Genomic DNA, 24,335 nt, shown 5'->3' on the forward strand with positions numbered 1-24,335 from the left:
GCCTTAAGCAGGTAGATCAGATTTTGGCCTGTCAGATTTTTGCCTGTCGTGCATCATTAAAAACAACAACTCTGACGCTTTCATTTCAGAACAGACTTCAGCAGAGTCCTAAACCTTAAACATCACATACTAGAACCAAAAAGCTTTTAAATTTTCAGTGCATCCCACAGGTTTCAAATATAAATATGGTAGCCGGATTAAACCACACCATTTACCCACATCACATAAATAGTTAATTATATGCAAGAAACAAAAAAAATTTAATAAATTAAATATAAATATAAAATATAAATAAATTAATAAATAAAGACTGCTGAAATATAAAAAGAAATCCACTATTTCTCCTACATTTATGCTTTTCAAGAGCCATGTGCACCCACTGACAGGTAAAATCTGCTTCTCTCTCTTTCAAGTACAAAGCAATCCTGAATGCCAAAGCATTTTAGATAAGTATATAAAAAAGCCTATGCAATATATTACCATCATGAAATTAATAAAATAATCAGCAAATGAGAAATAAATTACCTAAAATAATCATAATTACAAGATTAAAGCTAGATTATTTAAATAAGGCAAATGTGTTGATTAATCACTAATGGTGTACATATATTTTGCAGCCAGTTTAGACCTGTCATTTCGTCCCCTCCGAGTATGTAGTAAAAAATTTTCTGAATCGTTCAGATGAAAAAAATAATAATTATTTACTTTTTGCCTCGGTCTCGCGGCTGTGTGTGGTGTCAGCTGTGAAGCAAGCAGAAAGTAGTCTTTTATTAAAGAGTAATGCAAAAACGCATACGAGCTTTAGAAAGCGAAAGCAAAAGGTGAATCCCGGGCATTTTAGGAGATTTAGAAACCTGGGCAGGACGAACTCTCAAAAAGGCGCGTCTCTTTGGGCAAAGTGGTGGGAGTGTCTGTGGGAGTGCTGGCAGGTCTTGCTCACACAGAACGAAACGGGTAAATGAGAGAAGATTTTCCACTACTTAATCGATCGCAGATGTTTGGTTATATTGGGTGGATACAAAAAAGTATTAAAGGATGTTGGAAATAGTAAAAAATAAATAAATAAATAAAATAATGGGTCACTAAATATACTTGGCCGACCGTTAATATACCTGGGTGGCTTGCCCAAGTAAAGTCTAAGTGTGGGAAGCACACAACAAGTATTTAAGCATGTTAAAGGCTAATTTATATGTGGCTGACGCTGATGCCCACCTCTCAAAAAATGTTACACGTTGCAACAACGCATAGTGCAAGCTCTATGATTGGTCGGCTTGGTGGCTGTGATGAGTGTGGATGGTGCTGAGAGCTGTTAGCCCGATGAAATGAGTGTTTACAAGTGCCATGAAGGGGCTCCAGATGGAAACTGTTGTTTTGTGTTTACCTTATGATTAAAGTAGTTGTTGCACGTCAGCCGGTTCACGCCTCTGAATGAGCGAGTTTTAGCTACTTGTACATTAGGGTAGCGTTAAAAAAATAAAAAAAAAAAAAAAATCACCCACAATGAAACTCAACAGAGGAACCTAAAATCTTACTGCCAGCTAGAGTTTCAGAAGTTTTATTGCAGAGCAACACAAAAAGTGCGCAGCACGGCTACGCGCAAAGCAGGTGCCGTAGGTCACACTGATCACTCGACACAGAAGTATAAACCAGCCTTAATGAGATAGTCAAAGATAAAAAGCGTAAACATAAACAATATACGTAAACCGCCAAGTAAACAGTATAAACTAAAACTGTTGCATAGATTACGTGCATAAATCACACCATGGAAATGACGTTAAGATACCGACTGGTTTAAAAAAGCCTAGATTAAAAGAAGATGGCCAAATGAGAACTTTTTCTGTCATAAACCATAGTAAAACAATTTATTAAAAATAATGTGAACAGATTAAATACAGGAATGGAGAAAAGAGCGCTCTTTAATTAGCTGTCAGTCAGTGCCTGCTCTTTTTTTCTTTTTCCTGGTCATTGTGTCTTTATCGTGTACAGTGTAAATGCGGTCAATCAGATAGGAGTCATGTTTAAAAGATGATGTAAGCGGGTCAACAAAAAAATAGTCACAAAATCGGAATTGATCTGCAGTGTAAATGCAGCCCAAGATGAAGCTTAACTGCTAGTTAGGAGAACTCTTAGTGGTATGGTAAACTTGTTGTGAATGCAGTTTCAGATTTTTACAAGGGTTTTTTTAGAAATGAAATGACAAGAGCTGAGCGTTTATGCCTGTATGCAAGGTTTTCTTTGAAGTCTAAAAACATACTGCTTAAAATCTTTCCCAGGACATCTTTATGACCCAGTTCCTACCCTAAATCTCCAGCTTTTCAGGAAGAAGAGCTTATTTTTAAGGAGGATATAGCCTCACAGCGTTCCTATATCAGTCTTGGGGTAATCTCCAATGAGAAAAAGAAAAAGAGTGTGTGTGTTTTACCTTGATCATCTCATTTCTCTGGGACTCTGGGTCTCTGCCAGCCATGGGCAGGATTCGGATCTTCTGTGTCTTTGAGCAGCGGTCGGCAAGAGAGAGAGTCATCTTCCTGTGTGTGGCGCTGTCTGTGGAGTGAGGTCTACAAAACCACAACAAGCAGGTTAGAAACACACAATCACAATAGAAATACACAATCTTGAATATTTTAGAATTAAAAAAACATGTTAGAATTACCACAATGTGTATTATTTGTACGATTCATGTATTTTCTTGTAATTCTGAAAAACTGAAAAATTATGCACTTTTCATACACACAAAAAGCCCTAAACTAAAATCCTGATGCTCATGTTGTAGGAAATGGTGACGTACATGTTATTTGTGGATCCTGAGAGACCTCTGCTGGCAGATTAGTAGCTGTTCAACAACTCACCTGATTTAAAGTAATCCATCAGCTACAAACTGAATTTCTAGCAGGTTTCAAAGGGACAGTACTTCACGCACACTCATGTGGTTATAAACTTTTATGATGTTTGTTCTTCTGTTGAACAGAAAACAATATATTCTGATGAATGTTAGAAAAAGCAGCCTATGAGATCCATAGTAGGAACAAAATTACTATGGAGGGGAATAGCTGCATTTCAAAGTAGTTTTCTGTTCAACAAAAAAAAACTCTCAAACATGGATGCTACGCTATCCCATGATGTCACATAAGAGAATTTATGAATGGGAGAGAAGTAACGCAACTGACGCAGGCAGGTCATGTGTGATAATGATAAAATGCAGATGTAGTACATCTGAATTCCATTCAAACTACTCGCATTCATACTATGTATAATGCACTTTCGGTCATGTAGTACCAATGTAAGTTACCTATTCGAGTACCAGGTGATTTTAGACACGGCCTTTCTGTTTCGGTTTCATTTGAATTAAAATAATGATAAGTGCTGTAATGCTGTTATTCATGATTGATATATACATCATGAATAACAGCATTACATTATATATTTACACACAGTTGAAGTCAGAATTATTACAAACCCAGAAGCTAATGGGTCAGAAAAGGGAGACATCAAAAATATGTACTGTTGGTGTGCCTCCAGGAACAGGGTTGGGAAACACTGCTGTAGACTATAAAAAAAATATAGCTTAAAGGGGCTAATAATTTTGAGCTTAAAATAGTTTATAAAAATAAAAACTGCTTTTATTCTAGCCAAAATAAAACAAATCTGACTTTCTCTAAAAGAAAAAATATTATCAGACATACTGTGAAAATTTCTTTGCTCTGTAAAACACCATTTGGGAAACATTTAAAAAAGAAAAAAATAATAATTATGACTTGAACTGTATGTATGTATGTATGTATGTATGTATTTATGTATATATATATATATATATATATATATATATATATATATATATATATATATATATATATATATATATATATATACATACACATACATACAAACACAAATATATACAGTGTGTATTTATTTATTTATTTATTATTTTTTAGATGCAATTAATCATAATTAAGTGTTTGACAGCACTAATAAAATTGAAAGGCCAAACAGCATTTCTGTACAACAAATTGCTGCTTGGAAAAATGACCCAACAGCACCATCTAACGTCAAATTACTGACATATGACTATCACCAATATTATAAACTGTTGGTAGTAGTCCAACAGCTGCAGAAAAAAGTGTGTGCAGTGTGTGTGTGTGGTGTGTGTGTAACCCTGAATCCACACAGACTCAAGTGGACTTATATATATATACTCATATATAACCATACTATATAATGTGGACAATCATATTATATATATATATATATATATTTTTTTTTTTTTTTTTTTATGAAAAAGCAGCTGTGTCCTGTGACAGTTGAATTTAGGGGTAGGGTTGGGGAATAGAAAATCCGATTTGTACAGTAGAAACTTTATTACTATTCCCACCGGAATATAACAACACATTTGTGTGTACGCGCATGTGTGTGTGTCGCACCTGAAGGTGAGTTTGGTCTTGAACACGGCCTGACCCTGCAGTCCTGTACCCTGGCGGATGAACAGGTGGTTGTGGTCACCCTGTAGTGGAGCTTTATACACGTCAAACACCTCATTCCCCAGGTGTAGAGACATGCTGTGAAACACAAAAGTGATGCTGATTTACACAATTCTGCTACATTTTTTTATCATCAGAGCATGAGGCCGATCACACCGATTGCACTTTTCCATTCTGAGAACATAAGGCACACTTGCACCTTTTTTTGTTGTCAAGAAAAAAAAAAGAAGTGTGCTGCTCTTTTTATGTCGCTAGGCAATGACTGAATCAGCTGCGTATTGTGCGCGAGCAATATAATATTATATATAATATTTATTAATACTGTGATATTCAAGATTTGTTAAGTCATACAACTCCGGATAACTCAAAACACAAACCACTAGTCTCTCCTCCATCTTTAAATGTCTCTCTAGTTGTCTTAATAACACGAACACTACTGTCGCCTCAACGAACACTCTGCCACTGCTTTCATTTGATTGGAGGAAGAAAAAGACATGACTGACATAGTGAGTTTTTCCCTCTCAGAGTTGGGTCTTTTTGCAGGCGCACAGTGCGCACAAAACTCTCGTGTCCATTAGTAAACCATTCAAAAAAGGCACCTCTCAACATTAAAAAGTGCATTTGGTGTGATGAAGGCATTAATCAGCATCTGCCCATTGATTATTCTTGCACAGGTCTCCTCACCTGCCGTCTGACCATTTAACAATCCTAGCATTGCTCTCCTTGACTTCATTGCCCTCCTCATCCCGTCGAGAGCGCCACCTGATGGTGTTCTCCACCTTCAGCTTTAGACGAGTTCGTCCTTCCTCGTCTAACATCTCCTCATCCTCAAACTCATCCTCATAGTACTGAGGGTCGAACGGCCTGTGGAGAGACAGACGCTTGATTTACTGTTTGTTCTGAGGATTTAGTGACTCCTTTCAGTTTTTAGGGAGACTTTCGCTCACCTGGGCTCCACACTGAGAAAGTTGGGTAATTTGACAAAGTAGAGATCGCTGCCCAGGTCTGTGCTGACTTTAGGAATCTCCACTTCAATCCTCGTCTCTGGAGCCGGCTCTTCCTCGGGCTGATCTCCCTCCATACCGTCATCGGCATCCTGTACAATCAGTTCAACAGATTCATTAAAAGGACAGTTCACCCAAAAAATAAAAAAATGTCATCAACATTTAGTCACACCCAAGTGGCTCTAAACTTTTATTAATTTCTTTTTTCCATTGAATGTAAAAAACAAGATATTCTGAATATGGTTGGAATACAGCAGCCATGTACATCACAGTAAAAATGCTATGGACATCAATTGCTGTTTGTTCGTTTTTTTTCCAAAACATTCTTTAATACATCTTCATTTGTATTTAACAGATGAAAGAAACTCAAACTGGTTTGAAACAAGTGCAGTTAGTGATTAAGGGATGAAATAATTTAAATATTTGGGTGAATTGTCTTTTTAAATTAATGTATAATGTAATTAATGTACTTGTAATGTATATCTGCATATCAGCAGACAATTACAGCGATTTAGCTTAGTTTTACTTCATCAGCACAGCCGCATGTCAGAACAATTATAAAGAAAGATGCTTCAATCCCGGTTTGTGGACATTAAATCAGGTTTATTTTGTACATTAACATAACAGATATCCATACAGCAGTGAGGATTAACTTGTATCCTGTCACATATGCGTGCAAACAGAGTGCAAAGCTAAACACGCGCGCCGTCTCTGTCTCTCTCTCTCTGTGTGTGTGGGTGTCTGCGCTATTGGTGTGTGTGTCCTCGCTGTGTGTGTCCGTGAACTTTGTAACAACATTGTGTGTGACTCATGGTTGCAACTCACAAAAAATGCATCAAATACTCATTGGTAAGTTCTTACTGTAGTATTTCTCACAAACGCAATGTGAGATCTGCTTCTTGAGGCAGCCGAGGGCGATTGAGGCATGTTGCTGACAGGCACGTGGGAACGGTGGGTGGGGAGGACTAGCCTTAAAGGCCCAGTACAAAAAAAACAGCAACCAGGTTTTACCGGCTATAATACAGACACTTCAGACAGCTATTAAAAAAATACTCCGATGGTTGTTTTGAGCTGAAACTTTACGGACACATTCTGGGGACACAAAAAACGGGTAAGCTAGGTGCCCTTTAAAGGATCTAGTGAACTCAAGACACGGCGCCGAACAAATCTACGCTGCCTAAAGCACATAAAGCACAGCTATTATCTCAATAAAATCCATGTTAGCCATTTATCAACAAAGCTAGAGTCAGCTGGCAGACAGAAGCCCTGCCCATGACAAGAATCTGCATCTATCGTAAAGTAAATTTGACATGTGAATGAAGCGAATTTGACATGCAAATGAAGTAAACTCAAAATGTTAACGTGTCTATTTATTCAATTTATTTGCGCATGTCATGTCTGGTGTTAATAGTGAAGTAAAAAATGTATAAAATTACATGTGCATTTACAATAAGATTTTAATTCATGACGATGTATTTTCAATTACTTCTGGAAGTGGTCGTCAAAAGTAGACAAGCATACATGATACATTTTAACTTCATTTTTGGTCTAAATGAATGCTAATACTATGTGTAAACCAAGCTTTATACCAAGATATTTTATATTTTGAAATATCTGTTTAAATTTATAGCATGTTTTAGGAGCAGGAATTATTATTAGCGTTGTTTTTATTATTAAAAATCTTTTCATTAATTAATAATCCATAAGGATTCATTACAATAGTAATAAAACTACTATGCTATAAATTGACAAACAAAAATCTATTGGACGGCACAATTTACACAGTAATTATTTGGTGGAAATTCAGTTAGATTTACATATTACATAATGCGAAATCAGCTATAATGCTTTAATATACAATCTGCTAAGCTGTTATGGTCCGGCGCTTTGGTCATCCAAGACCAAAAGAAAACCCAAAATCACAGTTTTGTTATCAAATTCATTCACATTACACAAGAGGTTTTTTTCTTAAGGCCAACTGTTACACAGGGGGGAAATAAGTATTGAACACGTCATGCTTTTCTTGGGAATAATATTTCTAAAGGAGTAGTTGACGAAATTGAACCAGATTTTGGTAAAAACCCAAACAATATACACATAACAAAACAAATCAGAAAAATTTGTTATGTATAATAACAATGGAACCCCAAAAGAACACCCTTGGTCTATTTTTAGATTTCAGGCTCATTGGGCTCAACACAAAATCAACATTCACCACAAGATCGCTCTAATCAGAATTTTTGTTTGTAACTTAGTTTGTTTGTAGGTAGGTTTGCAAACATGTGTACTTTTCATTGCGTCTACCTTAAACTTCAGCCGTTTGCATATCTCGCAGTCGCAGAAGCTCCCTGTGATCTTAACTAGGTGCAGCTGGAAAAGCTAGCGCGTTGCCTCACATGAGTGTCTCTCCATTTGAAATAAAATAACAAACTTGCCTGGAGGTCGCACACCAAAAACGCCGCTCGGCGACGCTCAGCAACGCGCCATGCATTTTAGAAATCTAAACATAGGTTTCTATAAAACAGAAAGCTGTGTACACACCCCCAAAATAACACTTTTTAACACATTATAATAAAAAATCTGAACTGTGTTTTGAACTGAACCTAAACTGGCACACTCAAAAGTATTAATATTAAATCTTAAAAAAAAGGGGGTAAACTATGTGCCTTTAAGACGACTCATATGGAGAATGAAGTCACATGGATTGCTCAGGTGTCAGGTTTTTCACAGACTTCAGTGTAAAAAATCTTAGTGGTTCTTTATTTTGTTTTCTTTATTGGATTCATGTCAGGTGATTGGCTGGGCCGTTCTACAGCTTGATTTTCTTTCTCTGAAAGCATTTGAGCATTTCCTTGGCTTTGATTCGGATCATTGTCTTGCTGAAATGTCCACCCTGGTTTCATCTTCATCATCCAGCTAATGTAGATGTTGGACTGAAGCAGCTGATATTAATATACAATGACGAAAGGCAGAAGTTGCTGAAGAACTACTGAGAGATTTCAGCTGCTGTCTGGGCTATCATTGCCTTTCTACATCTCCCTTTGTTCATGTGTTCAATACTTTTTCTGTTCAATTGTAAAGTAATTAGATTTGCTTTCTTTGCATATTTGAATTTCTTTGGTTGTTTCCAACATCCAGGGAAAATTTTAAGTCAATGGCACCTTTAGAAAATTGTTTTCTGAGAAAAATAGTGACGTGTTCAATACTTTTTTTCCCCACTGTATGTGATTACAGTGTATTCACATGCGTATTTTTCTGTATAGGCTATAGTTGTTTGTATTCAGAATAAAAACACGAGTAAAGCAAGGCTGGCATATATAATATTTGTTATATCTGTCACTGCAGGAACATGTTTCAATAAGCTTTCCTTGTAATATTGTGTCTTGTTTAGCAACAATGAAAATCCCATTTTAAACTATCTACTTAGGAAAACAAAATGGTTTTGGTTAAGGCTTGCGCTAGACTCAAAAAATTCTATTTTCTGTTTGTTCAAACTACTTATTTAAATAGAGCTGAAGCAACACAATTCTTGAGTTTTTTGAGGGGACAACTTAAATGTTTTATGTTTAATTCATCTAAATTTGTAAAAACTAATAAGATAACTTAATCGATATACACACACAAATCGATTGTGTGGAACCCAGCATTTTTTACAGTGTAAATCTTATAAAAAAAAAAAATCAAATATGCTTTCCAGCAGATTCGGTTTAATCCGATTTTACGCATATAAATGTCTCACCAATGGTTGGCCAGGTGTGAGAGGTTTCTCCGCATCGCTGTCTGATGAAATATCATCTGCTTCCCCAAAAAGATCATTTGCTGCAGGCTTCTTGCCTACAAACACAAAAACACAGTTCAACAGAGCCGCTGTGTGTATGACACTGTGTTTTAATCGTAGCGAGCGTCTGTCACTCACCACCCTGGGTTTCAGCATCAGAGTCTGAGTCCGAGTCCGAAGCTATTTTTTTTCTTTTCCTGCGTGTGAAGTCCTCCTCACTGTCACTGCCCTTAATCGACTCTGAAATTAAGAATAGCGTATGGATTTTCAATATTAATACAAGCCTAAATGAGAAAAGTTGGGAAAGTATGGCAATATGCAAATTAAAAAAAAGAAAGTAGTGATTTCTAAATGTACTTTGACTTTTATTTTATTGCAGACAATATGAACACAAAATATTACATGTTTTGTCTGGTCAACTTCATTTGTAAATATAGATTCTTTGCTACCATTCAAAAAATTTTGGACAGGAGCAATTTAGGGCTAATAATAAGGTAAATTAGTTAAATGCCCCAACCTTTTCTGATTTGGGGTTGTATCTCTTTCTCAGGTGTAGCTGAGTATTACTTTCTAATAACTGGATGAGAGCATTTGAGGTACGAATCTGTGAAGTTTATGTTCTGTTATGTTGTTCTGTCATAATTATTTTTTGTTGTAGAACAAAATGTCCAAGTATCGTCAAATTGCTTACCACATACCTTATTTTAATTTTTAACTAATGGATTAAGGAAAATCTTAAAGAGACCTCAAAGCAAGTACGTCTTTAGGTTTTGGTGTCAATCCTGCACCACTTTTATTCTACAAATTTAAATCCCACTTTATGTTTTGTGGAAGTCATACATTTACAGATAAATGTGGTTCATTAGCAATAAATCAAAAAGTTTATTATTTTAGTTATAATATTGTGTAAAAACTAGGTGTGATGAAATATTGCACAAAATTGGTCAAAAAGTTGCGAAATAATTACTATCATCTAAAATAAATGTGATTTGCATGCCTACAAGCCATTTTAAAACATAAATAAATCTATGTTAATGTAAAACAATATTAAAATATTATCATTTAAATTACTATTCTATTATTTATATATTACAGCCTATAACATTATGTAACTTAAAATACATTATATTATATACATACATCTACAATAAATACATCTACATTATATACATATTATATATACATATATATATATATATATATATATATATATATATATATATATATATATATATATATATTTAATATATATATATATATATATATATATATATATATATATATATATATATATATATATATATATATATATATATATATATATATATATATATATACTTGGATGTCTTGAGCATTTGATTTTTTTCTCTGTGCTGATGTACTTTCACTTTCTTTATCTCACAAGGGAATGTAAAACTGCCCTAGTATAGTCTGTGTCAAACCTGCAGGAAAATATTAGGCTTTGCTAAAAGGCTCTTTTTTTAACAATGATTAGGGTCAATAGTGGTAGCCTATTACAGATTTCAAAGAAAATTATTAATATTAAAAAAGGAAAAACAAGTAGGTATCATATCAATGTTATAACAATAATGTCGGCAAAAATAATGTACCCTAGTTTATAGCAAGCACCATGTTTTTAGCTAGTTTGTACTGTCTGTCATATAAAGAAGGTCTATAGGTCTGTTATTTTTACAAAAGAAGCTATATTATTTGATTATTATATTATCACCAGAACTATAGAAACTGTATTAGGTAAAAAAAAAAAAAAGGGCACAGTATCAGGATCGGAATCAGTCAATACTCAGAATTTTGGGATTGGATTGGTAAAAAAAAAAAATGGATATTGGTGCATCCCTACTAGTATCGGTCCAACCCTACGAATAGCCTTGCATTTACTAACACAGACTATAATTGAAGTATTTGGATGATTTCAATAGACCTCACCTGATTTCTGCCTCTTTCCTTCTTCATCAGATTGCTCCCTCTCATCATCAGAGTTCTGCTGTTTGTCCTCGTCCTCTGACTGGTCACTTTTTCCATCTCCACCCCACTTCTCATCTCCAGAATGGGCATCTTTCCCTGACCCCTCTCCATCTGAATGTGGCGTTCCAGGATCCGAATGACCACTTCCAGCTTCTGAGCGTGGACTTCCCGCCTCTGACCCTGGACTTCTACTTCCTCTGTCCGACCTGCGGCTTCCTGCTTCTGAGGCTGGACTGCCTATGTCTGACCTGTGGCCTCTGTCATCATCATCATCATCATCATCATCCTGCTCACCACGATGGGTCTCGGACCCGCTATGTTCATTGTCAGAGTGCATGGTGGCGTCTGATTGGTTGCCCGATCGTCCTGATTGGCTGCGGCTATGTTGGCTGCCGCTGTGGTGGCTGCCGCTGTGGTGGCTGCCGCTGTGCTGGCTGCCGCTATGCTGGCTTCCGCGCTCATCCTCACTGTCGTCTCCAAACAGCTCTTTATTGCTAGGCTTTCCGCCATCTTCATCCTCATCATCATCACGATCTCGGTCACTCTGAGCACTCTCGCTTCCAGATACGTTGCTGGCAGATCTTGGTCTCTCATGATCTGAATCAGAGCCAGAACCAGAGCCGGAATCTGAAGAAAACACATGAATGGATGTAATAATTTACTAACTTGTCACTTTACTTTGTTATACACAGAACGCAGACTTTAAAACTGAGTTCACACAAAAATGAACATTTTCTCACTGTCTCCCTCAAGTTGTTCCAAACCATTATGGGATTCTTTATTCTGTTGAACACGCAATTCCAGCCATGGGGCCCAAGAACAAAAATGCACCCTTTGTACTTTTATTTCACTTTTATTTATATTGCTGTTTGTTATATCACTCAATCTTCTTTTTGACATTTAAAATTAATGCAATCTCTACATTCTAAATAATTTTATATTTTTTGTAAAATGAATTTACAACTAAAAATAATACATTTATATTTTTGTAAAATTGACTGCTGGACTGCTCCATGATGGATATTTTATCTTGTAATATTATTATGACATAATTAGGCGTGGGACGATAACTGTTTTTTAAGGTATACCGCGGTTTGGAAAAGTCAAGGTTTTAAAACCGTCATGATTTTCTGCAATACTGTTCCTAAGGTATGTGTACAATTTTTTATTTACTTTTTTTAGGAAAACAGTATCAGTAAAGTAAAGAAATTGTAAAAAAAAAAATAATAATAATAATAATAATAATCAGTTTTTGAAATAAATAAAGACAGCAGATTTCAATAATTCATTTCCATTATTTAGCCTGACATGTTTACTGGTCAAAAATATTTTAAATGTTTCTTTAAATAAAATATTTTGTGTTTAAAAAAGGGAAACGTTTTCGTTTTTTACCCAGACATTTATAAAGACCTTATTATAGAGCAGTAATCACAATACCGTGATATTTTAATTCAAGGTTTTCATATCGTCAGAATCTTATACCAGCCCATGCCTAGACATAACATTAGATAATTATAATAATATTATATTTAATTGTATACTAAATTATATTGAATAACTTTAACATTGTATTAGTTTAACCCTCACCATATAAATTATGATAGAAAAGAATGTTATGTACAGTTTATAAGTATCATTTATACCTCTAGATATTTATTGGGGGCACCCAGATTTCCTGGGACCCTAAGCAGCCGCTTAACTTGCTTATTGGTTAAATACGCCCATGGACATAGCATCTAGGATAATAATAATAATAATAATAATAATATGTAAAAAAAAAAAATATATATATATATATATATATATATATATATGGCGATGCAGTGGCGCAGAAGGTAGTGCTGTCGCCTTACAGCAAGGAGGTCGCTGGTTTGAGCCTCGGCTGGGTCAGTTGGCGTATCTGTGTGGAGTTTGCATGTTCTCCCTGCGTTTACGTGGGTTTCCTCCTGGTGCTCCGGTTTTCCCCACAGTCCAAAGACATGCGTTACAGGTGAATTGGGTGTGCTAAAAAATTGACCGTAATGTTTGTATGTGTGTGTGAGTGAGTGTGTGAAAGTTTCCCAGTCATGGGTTGTGGCTGGAAGGGCATCCGCTACATAAAATATGTGCTGGATAAGTTGGCGGTTCACTCCGCTGTGCAATTGATAAAGATACTAAGCCGAAAAGAAAATGAATGACTGATTGTATACTAAATAATCTTGAATTATGTTAAAATTGTATTTGTTTAACTCTCACCATACAAAATATGATGGAAAATTATGTTTTATATATAGTTCATAGGTATCATTTATACTTCTAGATATTTATTGGGGGGGTCCCAGATTTCCTGGGGTCCTAAGCGGCCGCTAACCTCGCTTATTGGTTAAATCAGCACCTGATCATAGTATCTTGTATTATAATAATATGTTTAAAACAATTATAATTAAAAGAGAACCTACAATATAATAGAACGATTACATTTTGTTATGTGTATGCGAGTTAACACTGATAAGCAATCATTTATTTTATCACTTACTTATATAGTTTTTTCTGCCATTGGTAGAACTGTATGTCTTCAAATAAGAAACCATATGTTTATCAAATATCAGTTATAAGTTTAAACACAGAAACATGTTTGTTAAAACGTGACATTAATAATACAATAACGTTACAACGCAACATTAAATCTATGATAACGTCACATTAATTAAAAAAATAAAATAAAACGAACGTATTTAGATTACAACGTATCAATTTTATCATAAATACTGTAATAATTACTGCTACTGCTGTACGTTACAGTAACAAATGCTGATTATCTGGGGTGATATCTTTCCATACTAATCTTAAATATAAGAAATATTTAACGTTACCAGAAGTGATGGCATTGCTAAAGGCCGACAGTTACATTAAACGTTCACGATTAAACGCTAAACGAACGATCTGTTCATGGAAACATACTAAAAACAAACAAAAGTAAGCTTTTTCAATGACAGATGTAATCATAATGTACCTCGTTGCTCATTGTCGCTATCGCCATCGCTCCCGAACAGCTCGTCCATGTCCGCCATTTTCACCGGCTGTAAAAAAATGATCAACATCCGGGTGAAGGCTTTTAACACGATACAAAATAAAAGACATTGTGTTTGTTTTTTATAAATAAATAAAGTAAGAGACCTTGAAATATAGGAAAAAATGTAAATAGACCCTTAAATGTGACTTAAGTGTTGACTATTTTGAGATCCATTTTTACACCAAGGACAGAGAGACTAAACCTACTGACGGGGCTGGTGATTACAATGGTCTTTCATCACGTTTTACGTTTGAACAACTAAGTGAATGCTTAAGTCTATTTAACTGAATGTATCGTAATTACATTACAACCTCGATGCTGTAAAAACAACCTTGTGAAATTGAAAATAGTCACATTAAGCTTTCACCCGAAGTTTATCGTTGACTTTAAAACTCTAGCTGTGCATATTGTGTATATTGGATGATTGAGATTAAACTGTACTTATTTTTCTGAAACAATTTCTATTATTTCTGATGGGCAGTACTGAAAAAACTTATACCGCAATAAGAAAAGCACATATCATCCTATTGACTAAAGTGTAAATCTCTAAGCTTAATGTAATTGATTAGTCCAAGTCTCTTGATTTGTGGTAACTTAAAGGTTCGGTAATGTGAACCTTGAAGTAAACATTTTTTGTTTACAAGGCCACAAGGACACAAAGCCACAGGGAAAATCTGCAAAATAATATCAAATCAAATCAACAGTTTATGTCGCTACATTTACATTTTGTGGCATTGCAAAAAAGACTACCACAGTATAAGAGTCTGTTTGGGAATGGTAGTAATGTTGGAGGACAATTTTTTTTTCCCACTGTAAATTCATTATTTGATGATTTGTGCCGAAGACTGTGTGAAATCTAAATTTGCAATGTTTATTTTTTTAGCGCACAAGGTTATTTTTTAGGTGAACAATTAATCCTTGCAAGTTAAGCCACTAAAAATGTTTGTTTTGATATTGGTCAATCACTTTGGAGTGGCAATTTGGTGTCTTCAGCCATAATATTCTTAACCAAACCCCTTTAACTTTTGGTTTGCTATGAGGGAGTGATGCACAAAAAGAAAGTCCCACCCAATATGATATAATACTCAATATTCTGTTTCAGTACATCAACCTACTAAAATAAGAGTCTAAGGTCCAGTTCACGTGGACTTAAAAGCACTTAAAGATAACTCTGAGGTTTGAAAACTGTACAAATTGATTTCTGTATTGTTTACATCAACTTAAGCAATAGAAACAGTTTGTGGAAAAATGTGTGTGTGTGTGTGTATTGTGCATGTGCTTATGTGTTAACAAATAAGGCTTTTTAAATTTTAATTGCATTTTTAATATTGTCACAGATACAGGGGGAATACATACAAAAAACACACACAAAAATGTAAACAAAGTAAAGGAATTTATAAAAAGTTTTTACAAAAAATTTGTACCAAAATCTACTGAATAAAAAAATCCAAGGGCAACAAGTGGTATTTGCCATCAATACAACTTCTGAGACTTTGGCTGCTCTCTCAGGTGTGCACCCTTATGACCCATTTCCACTGAGTTCCGAACCGTACCGTACCACTTTTTCAGCACCTTTTCGAAAGTGTACCAAACACATGAAAGGGTACCAAAAGGCGGGGACTAGACGGGCAGCTGAACGCTATTGGTTTACAGAGATACATTATTCGCTTACACAACAAGCCAGAATGAAAACAAAAGACCCGCCATGTTTACAATACACAGCCGAGAGATTACAGCGTATTTATATATACATATAATAACGAGCCATGGTCGACCTGGGCTCAAAAAAACCTTGTCGTCGTCTTGATGAACAGCCACAAAGCCAAGAAGAAGAGCAGATTTACTCTGTGCCCCGTAGTTTTTTATGAGTCAGTCTGAAGCGCGAGCGGTTTCACTTTCTTGCTTGAGTTTGCCGCGCGTCTCATGATAATAACATGCGCTTGATTATTGACGTGCTTTTGAAACCCGATCCTGTCAGAAACTGACAAAGGCAAGAGTGACACGTGAAAAAAGGAGAAACCGGAATTTTTTTTTCAGCAAACATGAACAAACTGCCATGTTTAACTATTATCATCACCCTTTGAACTATTATGAACTCAGAATAATGGAATTACTCTCTATCAGAGGTTAGATGTGCTGCTGAAGATTAAAGACACAGATGAGAGGTTTGCACTGACTGTGGGCTATATGTTGTGTTGTTTTTGAACCTAAATAAGGACTTAATGTATGCTGTGTGTAGTTTTTCTGTAATTGGTAACATGTCGGAGACTGTAAGGTGCTGTATGTGTTCAGGTTGTCAGTCATCTTAAGTGCTGTTTCAGTTGTAAAATTATTTCAGTCAACTGAAACTTTTGCACCCTGAAAAGTTTTTACAGTGAAGATGTCACTTTGTAAGAATAAGGTGTTTCTTATAATTAAACAGTTTAAATGTAGAACAGACTTTGATTTTATCTTGCATGGAGAAAAAAAAAATGTTTTTGAAAAAGCCAGAATAAAAAAGTTAATTCTTGTGAATCAGAAAGTGCTGTAGTAATCCTGTCATATTTAGCTGTGTTGGTATTACAACACAAAAAACAACAGAAAAACCACATACTTCATCTAATGGTAAATTTTTGTGATAGTGTACTGCAGAAAGTGGTGTGGTCACTGATTCAGAGTAAAAAAAACATTGAGTGCGTTGAAGTATGTTGTTCTACTTTTGCGTTGATTTAACGACTTGCTGATAATTGAGGAATGAACCTTCATAATGATGGTATCCAAAATGTCAAATCTTATTCAGACAGCATACCAATACATTTTCCAAACATTCAGTTATCTGGATAATAAGGAAGTCCTTAGGCTGAGCTCAAAATGCAAGGTTTCCCAACTAGGACTTCACAATACAATCAGTTTGAACCATGCTTCCCTTCACCACAACTGAATCTCTTCTTCTTCTTTTTCAATTTAATGGTGGTTGACAAACAACAAAATGGTGTATTTCTGCCACCAACTGGTATGGAGTGTGGATCATTATGATTTAACCCTCACCTACCGCTTTCTTTTATTAAATCCTCTCCCATAAATGAGTATTTTTAAGATACTGCAATAAAAAGGTAAAACATTTATTTCCCGAGTTATTTTGTAGAATGTCATCTAATTTGAGTTGAACTCTTATCTCTTCTAAATTCTCACTAAGAGCCCTCCTTTCATCTTTATACTTCATGTAGTGTAATATAACATGTTCTACCGTCTCTTGTCCACAAAACTCACATTGTCCTGATCCATGTTTAACCATTTTAAAAAGTGTACTATTCAATTTTGTGTGTCCAAATCTCATCCTAGAAATTATTATCTCCTCTCTCCTGTTTTTTCCTACACTTCTCATTTCTCCTACTTTCTTAGAATTTTGTAAAACCACCGGCCTTTTTTTTTTCATTATCCCATTGTTTTTGCCACCTTTCTTTCATTCTTTTCCTAATAATCTCTTGACTTCACTCATACTTACATTTAGACTGACGTCATTATTTTTTAACATCTTGTTTTGCTTCCTTATCTGCAATTTAATTTCATTGAACACCAATATGCGCAGGTACCCATAAACATATTACTATTATACCCATCATTTGAATTCTATATAATGTTTGCATTATTTCTAATAAAATGTCTGGTCTACTTTCTGAATTACTATATCGTAAACTTGCCAGTGAAGAACCTGAGTCTGAACAGATGACTGATTTCAAAGGTCTTATTTCCTCTACCCATTGTTTTGCTAATAAAAGTGCAATAATTTCTCCTGTATATACCAAGACTTCATCACTAATCCATTCCCTACTGATACTTGAAATTCAGGAACTGCAAAGGCCACACCTACCATTTAAACTCTTAGATGCATATGTATATATTTTAACATAACTGTAAAATTCATTATTATATATTTCTGTACATAAAACAAATTACATTCTTCATCTTTTTCTCTCTTTTCTAATAGCGTAAAATCGAATCTCTTCTTCATTCACCCACAAATATTTTATACATACCAGGTGTCTGACCAGCGCCCTCTAGTGCCCTGTAGTTCCATTAGAACAGCATTTTTATTTCCATTACATGGATAACAAAAAAGTGCACTGAAAACCCTAAGAAGTTGACTGAACTAAATTAATTGAGTAAACTCGTTGCCTCAATTTAATTGTGTAATGGAGTCTCACAAAACTTGCGTATTTAAGTTTATTTAACTTGGCGGTTTTGTAGACTATACTTAAATTGTTCAGTTCACCAAACTTAGTGCTAAGTTTGGTAAACTGAACAATTTAAGTATAATCTACTTAAGTACTAAGTTTGGTGAACTCAACAATTTAAGTATAAAGACATGGTTGGTTAGTCTAATGTGAGTACACCCTAATATTACACTTTTTCTATCTTCATCTGAGGTTCACATATTCTTGGATCCAGCCTGTATCCAGAGAAGATGGTTGTGGCAAACTAAAAAAAGAACTCAACACAGCACCACACAGTCAAAGAAGACATCGATGAGTCCAAAGCACAAGACTGATTCCTACAAAGACTTCAGTGACAGACTGAAGTGAAACCTTCCTACTTTGACCTGCATCTTCACCACAACAAATGCTCCTCATTCACAGGCTGTCCTTTATACTGAAGCTCTGCCTCTTTTCCGTTTGGCCATAGGAGAACTCGTCCCTCAACTGAGCTTGATTTCTCTCAAGATTTGTTCTCCACATCCGTCAATTGGTGGAATTTTGGTTCTTTGCCACTGTCGCTTCTGGCTTGCTTGGTAGGGGTCAGTGGATTGGCTCTCCGGTGGATCATCCTTTAACAGTGACATTTATATTGAACTGAACTGAATCTGTTTTAATTTAACAAGAACTAACAAGCATTCTACCACTCAGCTGCCTGCCTGATATGCTGAGAATGTTCCACAATCTGAAATAACTTTATGTTTTTCTAAATCTTGACTTGACATTCCCTTAATTTTTGGGAAAATGGGAACAAGAGGCTTACAGAAACTACCTCCTCTGCTTCTTTGGTTGTTTAAGGTTTTGTTCAGTTCAATATGAATGTCACTGTTGAAGGATGATCCATTGGAGGCATGGCAGGCACAAGTGTTCCCTGTGTGAATTCAGTGGGCACAGGTACAATATTCCTGTGGGCGTGAGAGCTCAGGCTTTGGTTGAAAACAGGTGGTCACAGGTACTCCCTGGGAGGATTTTGGAGTAGACATGATTCTCCTTCTGTCAGAAGTGACACAGGAACAGTCACCTCCCCTTGTCTTCTTTGGCTGCTGGTGTGCAGCTGAAGCTTTTGAGGCTTCTGCACTATAGAAAGTCAAACAAGTGAAACTATAGGCATAGGGGGAAACTTATGAACATTGGGTTTTCTTTCTAGAAAGAAAAACACATAATTTGCTTTTTTAGACAAGACTCACTGAAACAACATCCACCACTTTGACACTTCCTCTTCAATTTCTGTTGAGGTGATAAGCTTGCAGTTTTTCTTGAGATAAACCAGCAGCCATTAATGTTCCCTGTGAGAATAAAATGGGCTTGGGTTCTCTTTGTGGGGGAACTAGTGCTTCCTGGTAAAAACTGGCAGGTTTGTGTCAATTTTGATGATTGACAGGTGTTCATCCAGGATCAATGTTATTATTTGAAGCTGTGTTTTGTCTGCTATAATACTCTATGGTCAAAAGAGGAAAAAGAGTATCTAAGCAAAATTTAACAATATATTTCCTTTGCTTGTATACAACTCCTGATCAGATGACAGACTAATTACTACTGTCGCCTCACAGCAAGAAGGTTGCTGGTTCAAGTCTTGGCTGGGTCAGTTGGCATTTCTGTGTGGAGTTTGCAAGTTCTCCCACACAGTCCAAAGACATGCGCTATAGGTGAATTGAATAAACTAAATTGCCTGTAGTGTACGTGTGTAAATGCGTGTGTATGGATGTTTCCTGATGAATAAAGGGGCTAAGACGAAGGAAAATGAATGAATGACTCCTAAAAACCAAACCACAAAAGGGTCATGTACCTGTACATAATATTTAAACAAGATTTTTTTGACAAAAAATTATGAATATGCATTAGTGTGTGAATGTGCTGTAAATATACTGTAATACAGTACTATCATATTTTGTACATTTAAATTTATTGTGAATGAGGGTGCTTTTTTGTATCTGTTTCCATGGTGACTCATGCATTCTGTTGAAAATGTCTTTTGTGTTCAAGATTAACATATTCTGAGTTGAATGAAGTTACTCACAAGAGCAGTTTTGGAATTGGCGTATACCTTGAGTAAACATGTTTAGGGTTAAATGACCTAGAGTTCTAGATTAATGTGACGGTAAGTTAAACTTGCTTTCTGGAATTCAGCCCTGGTGCTGTTATAAAATCCCTAAAATATGGCACATTTTTAACATGTCACTTGGTAAAGGGGGTTTGTTAGCTCTTTATACGCCAAGCCATTAGCATGACTTCATGTTATCACTCAACAAAGACTATCAGTGCCAGAGACTTTTCAACAATGTGAAGGGAAATTATGTCAGACACTGGAGAATCAGAGGTTGTTTCTGAAACTCATCTGTTTATCAGCTTATACTAGAGTCTGAACATTGAGCACTCAAAAGCAGAACATGTTAAACATACATAGTTACAACTAGGCATGTGCCGGTATCACATTTTCATGCTGCGATTAATTGATTGAGCTTTTATCACGGTATACGGTATTATCACGATATTGTAATTTTACTAGAGAAACAGGTAAAAAAACACAAAAAACTTCAATAACAAAACTTTAATAACTTTTTAATTAACTAAACGTACTTCAAACATTTAAATACAAATAAATATAAATAAAACAATACACTATCCATTTATTTATTTTTCTTCGCATAAGTCCCTTATTTATCAGGGGTTGCCACAGTGGAATGAACTGCCAACTATTCCAGCATGTTTTATGCAGCAGATGCCTTTCCAGCCACAACCCAATATTGGAAACCACCCATACACACTCATTCACACACACTCATACACTACAGCCAATTTAGCTTATTCAATACACTATTCACTCAGCCTATATTCAATAATAAACATAACAAAAACTGCCTGCTAATGCATGGGTTAATCTTCAAAGGGAACAGTGTTACATTTTAACCTCTTTCACCTCATCCTGCTTGCTGTTTCACTATCTAAACAATGAAAACATAATATAAGTCAAATTTGTTTCATTTTGATATTATGATTAACAGACACCAAACAGCCTCGTGTAGCTGCATATTTTTATGAGCATCATCTTCACACTGCATATTTATAACAAAACAGGGCTTAAATATAACTGTCTCCTTTCATTTCCATTGAAAAGAATGAACTTTACCCTGTCTCTTTTGCAGAATATCAGTTTTAATAACCAATAATGGCCATTATAACAGTATAACGTACATTAAATTTAAACGATAAAGGTAAGCAATCAGTCAATGTGCAGAATCAGTGTATGTGGTTACATAAATTAATATATTAGCTTTGCACTCAGCCAAAACAGTTAACTGAGAACAAGTGATTCAAAAGACATAAGAATTGTTAGATAGAGACAACAAGATGAATTCAATATCACGTTTAACAACTATAGTGAGATGAGATCACCCAGCAGATGAACTGTCTGACATGCACTATACTCTGACCTGGGGTTTATGCTCACCCGCTGAACTAGTGGCTGCAGCTCTGGGCAGAGAGTGTGTGGTCACGTGATTTGCGTTTTTAGCCATGTACTAGAATGAACAGAGAACTTTTCAGAATCGCTAAATGACACGCCGGTGTATTTCCCGCGATTTCTCTGCGCCTCCCTTGCGTTTCTTCTCTCTGACTCTCGACTATTTTGACAAATACACACAGACGACGCACGCTCACACGGAGTCCAAAATAGGAGTTTGTGATTGGGCCAGCCCAATGTCAATACCGAAAAGAGCCAATGGGCTGCAGCGTGTCACAGGGACCGGCCCGGTCTGTCTGTCCGGGAAAAAAAGCATCTACTTTCAGAGAGTCACAGATCACAGCAGCGTCAATCAATAAGGCAGAAAAAAACGATAGGCTGCTAAGCCTTTTATGGGCCGATCAGATCATAAGACGATGATCAGCCCGGCCCAAAAAGTACGTCGGCCCACCGGTAAAGTGCCCGGTCTGCCAGATGGCCTGCGTGTGAGGATTATAGTGTGGCGGCAGCGGCGGCGCGCACTGCGCACACAGGGCTTCTACATGTGGGGATTGTTTACATCAGAGTGCGCATCAGTTCTGCGCAGCATATACGCAGTGTTTCTTCAAGCGGTTGATGGAAAATAAGCTAAGGCGCGTTCTAAGAATATAAATTCGGATCTATTATTTTTCACGGTATTTTGAAGTGCCCGCGATAACAATATCGTGCATATTCATTACCGTGATTTATCGCATTACCGAATACCGGCACAAGCCTAGTTACAACTATGGGTAAGGGTAGTTCTGCTCTTCTTTTTGGCTTTGTAGCTGTTCATCAAGACGACGACAAGGTTTGTTTGAGCTCGGTCGACCATGGCTCGTTATTATATGTATATATTATTATGGTGTAACGTCTCGGCTGTGTATTTAAAAATGGCGGTTTCTTTGTTTTCATTCTCCTCGCTTGTTGCAGGAGCGAGTGACGCATCTCTGTAAACCAATAGCGTTCAGCTGCGCATCAGCCCTTTGGTACCCTTTTGTTGTGCTAGGTACCCTTCCGAAAGCGTACACAAAAAGTGGTACGGTTCGCTTTTAGGTATCTTTTGACAGTAGACACATTGTCATAAAAGCGTACCGAACTGTACCGTACCATACCACTCAATGGAAATGGGCCAATAGTGTCAGCAGATAAATTTAAGAAGTAAAATGAAATGAGGCTGAGTATGCGACATAAAAGGGTGCACCGATGGCTCTATAAATTAAGGTTGACAGGTTCTGTTTAAAAGCATATCGTTCTTTTTTTCCCTGAAAAAAAATTATGTGCTAGTGTTTTTGGTTCTTTATATTCCTTTATTAAAAAATTAACTGTTATAGCTCATTCGCACAAACTGTCAATAATCCCCCAATGGCCAAATATTATTTCTTAAAATGTCTATATTAAGATCAAATTAAAGTCATTCCACAATTACTTAATATCTCTGTCTTTTTAACATTGGAAGGGGTCAACCTGCTTTTCTTGATTAGCCCTAGATGCTTAGTTCACACCAAAAAATATTAAATTTAATTTTTAAATTGATGTCAACGAGTCTTATTTTATTCTAAATGAAGATTGTTTTTAAAATGTATATAAAATAAAGGATACATCTTACATATTCAACAGCTTGCACTGATCTGACCAGTTTCAAAACAGGTTCTTACTTGTATCAAACTTCTTCCTCTTTGCAAGGTTGGGTGTTTCAATATAAATTATAATTCAGTTTTAATTATACAAATTGTTGTTTGAATATTTTTTTGTTATAAAAAAAGCAATTTGTCAGCAGAGGAGCCCACTGGAATTTTTTTTACATACTTACAATTTTTAATAAATTACTAACTATAAAAAATACAAGTACAATATAATGAAAATGCAGCCCTTCTAAATATACCAATGAATATAAAAAATAATTTATAGAAAATTTATATTCAGTTAAAAAACAATGACCGCATCCGTGGACTTCAAAACCCATGCTCCTTTGTATCCCCAAAGCTTAATCCTCTCTAATTGGCTGCATGTTGCAACTAGGCGGGACCTGCGGTTAATGGGCGTGCTCTTACATCCTGGTTGGCCGTTACACACGTCAATCATCAGCGCATTTCTAGTATCTGGTTTCCTGTGTTACCGCCCTTGGGCTGAGACAGTGAAGACGGCTGCGGGAATTTCTTAGCCTTCCGACCAGGAATAGGTCACTAAAGAGTAAAACGCGTGCAGGAATTTCTCTAAGGTAGGAATTATGCTTCGTCCTCCCTCAGTGTGTTGTCATATATTAAGGTAGAGGTCATAAATGTGGAGGTTTGTGTGGTTGAGTGGTTAGCTCGCTAAGCGCTCGAGCG

At 35.9% G+C, this 24,335-nt stretch overlaps 2 protein-coding genes across 2 annotated transcripts in view; one reads left to right on the plus strand and one right to left on the minus strand.

Moving 5' to 3' along the window:
• Nucleotides 1-14,309, minus strand: part of leo1 (LEO1 homolog, Paf1/RNA polymerase II complex component) — a 28,842-nt gene extending 14,533 nt beyond the window's left edge. The window contains exons 1-8 of the mRNA XM_056478712.1: nt 14,236-14,309; nt 11,205-11,870; nt 9,399-9,500; nt 9,222-9,316; nt 5,426-5,574; nt 5,163-5,342; nt 4,422-4,556; nt 2,423-2,558 (exon numbers count right to left, since the gene is read on the minus strand). Coding sequence (XP_056334687.1) covers nt 2,423-2,558; nt 4,422-4,556; nt 5,163-5,342; nt 5,426-5,574; nt 9,222-9,316; nt 9,399-9,500; nt 11,205-11,870; nt 14,236-14,293 — 1,521 coding nt within the window. The 5' untranslated portion in view covers nt 14,294-14,309. The remainder of the gene's footprint in view (nt 1-2,422; nt 2,559-4,421; nt 4,557-5,162; nt 5,343-5,425; nt 5,575-9,221; nt 9,317-9,398; nt 9,501-11,204; nt 11,871-14,235) is intronic.
• A 9,809-nt stretch (nt 14,310-24,118) lies between these two features.
• tmod2 (tropomodulin 2) overlaps nt 24,119-24,335 on the plus strand; it is a 56,668-nt gene continuing 56,451 nt past the window's right edge. The window contains exon 1 of the mRNA XM_056477931.1: nt 24,119-24,226. The gene's annotated coding sequence lies outside the window, so the exon portion shown is untranslated. The remainder of the gene's footprint in view (nt 24,227-24,335) is intronic.

Source organism: Danio aesculapii, chromosome 18, assembly GCF_903798145.1.
Source record: "Danio aesculapii chromosome 18, fDanAes4.1, whole genome shotgun sequence".
In the NCBI taxonomy this organism is placed as follows: domain Eukaryota; kingdom Metazoa; phylum Chordata; class Actinopteri; order Cypriniformes; family Danionidae; genus Danio; species Danio aesculapii.